This window comes from Saccostrea cucullata, unplaced genomic scaffold, assembly GCF_032062105.1.
Source record: "Saccostrea cucullata isolate Sc308-1 unplaced genomic scaffold, CSIRO_AGI_Scuc_v1 ctg580, whole genome shotgun sequence".
Taxonomy (NCBI): domain Eukaryota; kingdom Metazoa; phylum Mollusca; class Bivalvia; order Ostreida; family Ostreidae; genus Saccostrea; species Saccostrea cuccullata.
This window is the reverse complement of record NW_026928121.1, coordinates 149,041-156,915: the sequence shown is the minus strand read 5'-3', so window position 1 is coordinate 156,915 and position 7,875 is coordinate 149,041. Positions and strand designations below refer to the sequence as shown.

Genomic DNA, 7,875 nt, shown 5'->3' with positions numbered 1-7,875 from the left:
TAATATGGAAAGAAAGTTTATAAACACGTTGACTAAAAAATGGAAATAATTGATTGCATTTAACATATCAAAGGGCAGTAGCCTAGTAACATTTTATCAATGCTAGATAGTATAATTTATATACATGTATCTCTCTTATTTTCCCTAGTTTTGTAGATTCTCATACTTGTAAAAAGAAACTGGAAGAAGTGACATGTTAATTTTCTTTTGCATTCATGTATAATGATATATTAGGAATATCTCGTGTTTCCTATTCACAAAACTGTAACTTTTCTGAACTGTTATAAATACTTGATGTTTAATTTTGGCCAAAACCACTTAAGCAAACAACGTACGTGTGCTTTCATATAAATGATACATTTTTGTTTTACCGTTTGTTGAATGCTGAATTCATATTCTTAAAACATGATAAAAATGGGAACATCTAATCCCAATTTCCTATTAGAGCGAATAACATTCTTCATAAAAATGGAAAAGGTGAAAATAGATAGTGATCGATCATAAAAAATATTTCAAAAAGCATAAAACAAAACCACCATCCAATTCCAGAGGTGAGATCAGAAGCCGAGGTGGTGTAAGCATCTCTGTTGACATGTCATAACCACCGTGTGCCCTATGTACTGATCAGTTAATCAATTTCAGTATTTTTAAAAAATAAAAGCTTAACAATTGGTATGAACAAAGTCAGTCAAAAACGAACCCTTCCAACCAAAACTATAATGCTGGACAAGATGATGACCTTATCAAGTAGCGGATTAAAACTTCTCACCCATGAAGGAAAATTTGTTCATGTAGAAAAATATATTTCTCTTCAAAGTATCTTAAGTATTTACATTTCCTTTCAAATGTTTGTGAATAATATTTTTCTTATTAAAATATCAAAAAAGTAAAAAAAAGTTTTTTCAGGTCGTCTGAAAATTTTTAGAGTCTGTTTTTAGATCAGCGAGCTACAGATCACGAGCTAATATTAATACATTTGTAATTCATAAAACATTATTTTTAACATACAAAACTTATGAAAATTTGATAGGCAATATGAAAAACCTTCTACCCTTCTGCGTTCATTAATCAAAAAGTGAGAAAAAAGTTCACGATCAGTACTTAATGGTCCTGCTGACGAAGAATACCGTTAACATCCTTGTCTTTGATTGTAAGGCTCATTATATACAATTTATTTTAGAGGAAATTGGATTTAATTCTACAAGTGGAAATGCTTCTTATACTCATAGCTCCCTTTCAAAGAATGAAATTCTTCAAACAACTAAAATGAATGTGAATTACCTTATGAAATTATTGACATCTGCTTTTTCAATAAAAATGCAACTCGTACATTTACTATCTTTTTCATTGGTCATTTTCAAATTTACTTTATTGAAATATTTACATGTGTAATAATTTTTTCTTATTAAAAAAAAAAAAAACTTCAAATGCGCGTAGCGCATTGGTTTTTCAAATTTTTCTTGATCCATTGATTAAAGAAAAAATTATTACATTTTTCATTTAATTATGATTTTAAATTATTAAAATTAAAGTTTCTTATTTTCTATTAAATTTATGTATCAAAAACAGTCCGCAGAATACATACCATAACGTTAACGTTGCTGAAAATTCAAAATGGCTCTAACCATGCTAACGAAAAACGTATCATATTGTGGTGTGATTACCATCTCCAAAATAATTTACAGTTCTTTAACACAAAAAATATGTTGTGTTATCCCCTCTGAAAATATTTTCTGTTATCTAAGTTCGTAAATATAAAAAAGCTACTCAAATATCCTAACAGTTCTACGTCATTCAGAAATTTTGGATTTCATTTGCCAAATTTGAATTTCAAACCGAATATATAAATACGTATTATCCTGTCAATGCTGTAATACCTGAAAGAGTCTGCTGCCGATAGTTCAAGATTAAAGAATTCCATCCTCAATTCATGCAGTGTCGTTTTTCTCGATTGTTTCCCACGATAACAGATTTTCGGTTTTCCCCTCTTTATATATAATAAAACATTTTTTCAGAGTTTTTGTTACATACCAGATATCTCAAAGTCAAACATTTAAGAAAAGTATGCCAATTAAACGATTTCTTCCCTTTATTCCCGTAACTGTATATTGTCGTCATGCAGACGATTTTAATTTGTTTAGAAAGATAATTCAAAATGAAACGAAAGTAAAATGTAAGTCAGGAAGCTTACGGACAGGTTCCGAAATTAGGAAAATATTTATTAAAGCAAAGGTATTTAATTATTCCTTCAAAAAGTAATGGAAGCGGGGAATCACATGTACCGATGTCAAATAGTTCTATCCGAACTTAGATTTTATTGATGCAGTTATCAAAAGAATTCTTTATCCAATCAGAATCAAGTATTTTATAGAAATTAAATGATATGGAGATAACGAACAGTATTCAATCTAAAAAAAATCCAGTAAACGATACAAATAGGAGGAGGTCAAACACGGACTTCAGAAACATCAGAGATGGAATCAAGTGCCATGGATGAATAAGCATCCCCTGCTGACCGGTCACATCCGCCATGTGCTCCTTGTCATGATCAGGAAATAACGGAAAATCCGTCGTCAATTTAGTGTGTAAATAATGGACTTACGATAAGTATGAAAAAAATCAGTCAGCATTTGAATAAATGATAAATTGTATTTTCTGACATGGTCATTGTATCGACCGTAGAACTAACGAAATGATGACTTTAAACGTTTTAAATGTTAAAAAACATTCTGACCTCTGTACATTGTACTCCACACAAGTCCTCTGACGATAACATTACAAAGATGGTTGAGTTTTTGATTGAAAATATGGTTGTGATTTCTGGAGACCGGGTTTTCCGAAAGTCCATTGGAAATCCAATAATTTGTCCAGAATCTTATACGTGAAAAGAAGACCCTTGCTGTGGCCTTCAACTCGATATTTTGATATATCGACGACGTACTGTTAATTAACAATGGTTATTTCAAATCTTATGTTGATACAATATATTATATCGAGCTTGAAATAAATAATACCGCAGAGTCTTACACATCTGTTTCATATTTATATATTTTACTTGAAAAAGACGTTAATGGTAATCTAACAACCAAGCTTTATGATAAACGAGATGACTTTTACTTTTCAATTGTCTGCTTCCCTTACTTATGCAGCAATAAACCTTCATCACTTGCACTATGGAGTTTATATCTTCAGTTGATTCGATATGCAAAAGAATGATCTACGAATAAACAGTTTTACAACAATTTCAGTTATTGACAAACAAGTTGCTGAAACAAGTATACCAGCAATCTCGTTTAAAGTCATCATTTGTAAGTTCAATGGTCGATACAATGACCTTGTCGGCAAATACAATGTATCATTGCGTCAAATGCCGACTGACATTTTTCATACTTATTATTAGGCCATTATTTACACACTGAATTGTCGACGGACTTTTCCGTTATTTTCCAGTTATGACAAGGAGCATTCGACGGCTGTGACCGGTCAGCAGGGGATGCTCTCTCCTCCAAGGCACCTGATCCCACGTCATGTTTTTGAGGTACATCTTTGCTCTGCTCCTATTTTGTATTGTTTAATGGACTTTTAGGTTTGAATATTGTTCATTATCTCCATATATTTCATTAGTAACAGAACTTTGATATCCTAAAGGCACAAGTGAGTGTTGGTAACCTTATGTTAACAAAATATGACAATAAAGTTTCTTAAGTTTACAAGATTTTATTGTTTAAATTTTGAAATAACTATATATAGAGTATTTCTTTTATCATTGACTGCAACCATACTGCACATATATTCTCATTCATTTCAAACACTGCATGTATGAACAAGGAAAGGAAATAGAGAAACATTAACCTGGAATGATGTGTTCCTTCAAAAATGTAACAGTAATGTAATCTCATACAAAAAGAAGCAGAACAAAGGAGTGTAATAAACATACAATAATTCTTGCTTTCGACCTGAAAGCCAGCAATAATATATGTTAACTCTTCAGTGATATGAATCATGAAAAAAAAAATTATTTCAAAGTTTTCCTCGTGCTATTCATGAAAATCGACGTCAACGGGTACAGAATAAAACAAAAGTGAAAACTAAATCACTGAAGTTTTATTGCCTGCAAATTAAAAAATTAAGCTTACATTTGAAATATTTTTGGGCAAAGGTAAATATTTTGATAAGCTCAAAACAAGTTGTTCCACGATCCCAGAACTGGTTCAGGGCTGGCCCTAAGACACTATACTGTGAACAGACTCAAGTCAAAAGTGAAGATACGGAACGCTACTCAATAAAATAACAAAGAACTATTATAAAAACTTTTTCAAAAACTAGTAATTTTTATAAAGAAATAAATTTCATCATATTTTTGAATTTTTAAATGCATGTATTACACAAAACTGCAAGTTTTGAAGCAAATGCATTCAACAAGACTCGATATGTTTAAAATTTTGACAAAACTGGCTCTCAGATTTCTTGTTTTCTTAAATATAATGCTTAATATTATTTGCTATATTCACAGATAATTCAGTTTATTTTTAGGGGGGATTAAAAAGAGAGAAGGATCTCTTCTAATTACATTTGACAATTAATATTATCCCCAGTATCCCTCTTATTGATGCAATGCGAACCAAATTAAAAAAAAATTCCTATACCAATAATTTACTGTTTTTTTTTCTATCTTTTTGTTCAATCCTCCAATTTTTGTATCCTATAAATAGAATATTGAATTATTTATAATTCAAATTTGGACTGAAGAAAAATTGAGAACAGCTGAGGATTTATTACATTTTTACATTTAAACATATAGAAAATAAGTTTATAATAATTAAACTCAAAAATCGGTTATTCTAAACTGCAACCCACAACTAAAATATAAATATCAAACAGTTTAAAAACACTGTATTACATTTTTAAAAATTTTATAACATGCACAACACATTTCTTTAACTTTTTAACAGTAGCACTTATATTTCCAAGCCTTTAACTCACATCATACATGTACAAGATCATTCAATCATACATAATGTTCTATTGCACCTCATGACTCTAGGGTCATGACCCTGTTGCACTAGCACCTGATTGGTCGGTTGAAACATTGTTCGACTGTGTTTTACTCAGACGCACTATTTCTTGTGACATCATCTCCAAATTCTAAAAATAAAAAAGTACCTGGTAGTCAATTTTTTACATCGACATATCAAAGAAGCTTACATCGCTGATAATAAATTTATTGTACCTATTTTTGTGATTTTGTTTGTCCTTTATAGTATCCAGTAAATATAAATTATTATTATACTTTCATGTTAAATACTAAAATCTGATTGGTTTAGACGCAGTTAACAATCCGTTCTATTATCCTCAGCCTTAGCAACGCATGTGACAACGGGTAACACAACGGTAATGCCACATGCGTGGATATTATGCGCGTACGGTTCACCGTAGAATTCTCAAAACGTCATTTGCGCGTTTGAAAGAACTGGAATAAACTTGACGTCAATAAAAGCTTGTGTCCGATGAAGCTTACTTGAAAACAACAAACAACAGACGAAACATGCTTGCAAGTGCAGAAATAACGAAATTTTATATGATAAAAGACTCTTAGAGTATCAAACAAACAATAAAAAGGTCAGTAAATCTTTTTATAGTCTGTAGAAGTGGCGAGGAGTTTGAAAGCTTTCTAAACGTGAACGTAAAGATGATCGACGATTTTTTTTTTTGCTGACTTAATTTAAGAAAACATTCAGTATAATAGAATAAATGGTGCCTGTTTTGGAGGGTAACAGTTGAAATTGCCACCCCTCGGAAAACCTTTTCCTTGGGGTGTCAATTTCAACTGTTACCCTCCAAAACAGGCACCATTTATACAATGTATGTTGTGTAGTAAGCAACGTGTTATTAAAACATGATTGTGACGTAAAGCTTTTGCTTGTGTTGCCCATCTATAGAATATTGTTGAATTAACTCCAATACCAAATATTCGAAGTTAAAAAGTGAATATATAAAGCTAAAGATCTAAATAATCCATTAAGTACCTGTAAGTATATCCATTCCTTTTGGAAAACTTTTTTAAAATTTCGATCATTCTTTTGAATAATTTTTTTTTAAATAGGACAGTTTTTTTTTTTATATTGAAATATTTCAATTATTTCAAGAGTTTCACTCAGGACAGTTAAAACAAACAGAATGGAGAGTTAAGTCCATCACCAAAAAAAAAAATAGTTTGCAACTTGAACACTTAGACAGCTGAAATTTTTATTTCCATGGAAAATATCTAAAATTGAAAAAAATTCAGATTTGATTTAAAATACATTTCAAAGTTATGGTCTAGACTAATCCAACACTCGAAACACAATTTGCATCACATAATTACCCTGCTGTAGTCAATATATCCTCAAAAAATTAAGGACTGATGTTACAAACAAAAAAATGGATGCCTGGATTGATATGTAATTTCTGGGCCTATTTTTTCTTACATTGTAAAAATGATGCAACTAATAAATTTCCAAAATATTAAGAATTTGTAAACCATCTATTATGTTACGTTATTAATCTATACAGATACTTTTCACTTAAAAATCCATCTGAGAAATTGTGAATAAAAAATTAAAAACTACGCCGTTAAACTTGTTCATTTTACTCATTGAAACATGACCAATGTTGTTATTTTCAATTTTTATGACAAAAGATTATTTGTATCATCTGTCCTTAACTCAAATAAAACATTTCCAGATCTGATTCGGATTTCATTATCTGTATTTTGTTCATTTTTGGGTCAAAGTGTGGCTAATATATCCCTTTCTCTTTCTTAACTCTGTTTCCATATACAAATAACACTGATTTTGTGCAGAGTTTGATTGATTAGACTTTGATACCGTCCTTTAACTTTCTCCATCGGAGAAATACATGTTAACCTTTACAAAGCAAATAATAAACTGATTTTGAATCAATGCATACTAAGTCTTGTATAAAAACTAATATCATCCAAAAACTACCTGAAACTGTTCATTCTTTAGACAAATTAAAACACCTTCGTGACAATTTAATTGGTATAAACTGAAAATAAAATTAAACTATAAAAGATTTTCCGTGGACAAAATTTACTATACACTATTACGAAATACTATTTAATACAAGAATTGCTTTCTAAATTTCTTTGAAATTGTCTTTACTTTAAAAAAAATTATGAAGTAAAATATATACACTGAACAACAGATGAAAGGCAACTGGTGAATTTCAATCGACTGGCAACTCAATGTAGAGTATAGATAAATAAATTACTGTTCTTGACTCGTGCATAATTTATATTCCACACTCAAGAAGAACACCGAAACAAGATATTTTCACGCCAAATATAGGTCTGCACGAAGATGGGTAGGATAAATGACCCCAATTCTAAAACTGTCCATAAAACACCCATAAAGTCAATCTACAGGTTCTAAAAGGGTTTTACTGCTCCGTCCAATAACACAGACGGAGAAGAGGAGACTGTGAGAAAATCAGTTAATTGGACTTCTCGCCTCTACCAGTTTATAGAGGTGTTGCTTCAAAATGCAAGTGGACATTCGTAACTTGATAAAGGAAATTGATTTAGTTTCGCCGAGACTGACAGCGACTGACAAATTGTGTCCGAGTAAAACCATCCGCCGCGTTAACTGTTGTATATCACTTTCTGTGGTGTTTCCTAAAGGTCAAACAGTAACTACCAGTTGAGCTTTCGACAACACACACAGGCGATGCCAGTAAACTAATTTAATAAATCCTAACAGATCTCAAAATAAAGGATATTGGGAAATGTGGTCCTTTGTTTTATAAGTGCTGTTAAAAAAAGAAAATTAAAAGGATACTAAAGGGCTAAAAATATTCTAGTGAAGAAGTAGTTAA

At 30.8% G+C, this 7,875-nt stretch overlaps 1 protein-coding gene across 1 annotated transcript in view; it reads right to left on the bottom strand.

The window, feature by feature from the left end:
• Nucleotides 1–4,837: 4,837 nt before the first annotated feature.
• LOC134276485 (GRIP1-associated protein 1-like) overlaps nucleotides 4,838–7,875 on the bottom strand; it is a 37,322-nt gene continuing 34,284 nt past the window's right edge. Inside the window, exon 23 of the mRNA XM_062758735.1 lies at nucleotides 4,838–5,145. Coding sequence (XP_062614719.1) covers nucleotides 5,047–5,145 — 99 coding nt within the window. The 3' untranslated portion in view covers nucleotides 4,838–5,046. The remainder of the gene's footprint in view (nucleotides 5,146–7,875) is intronic.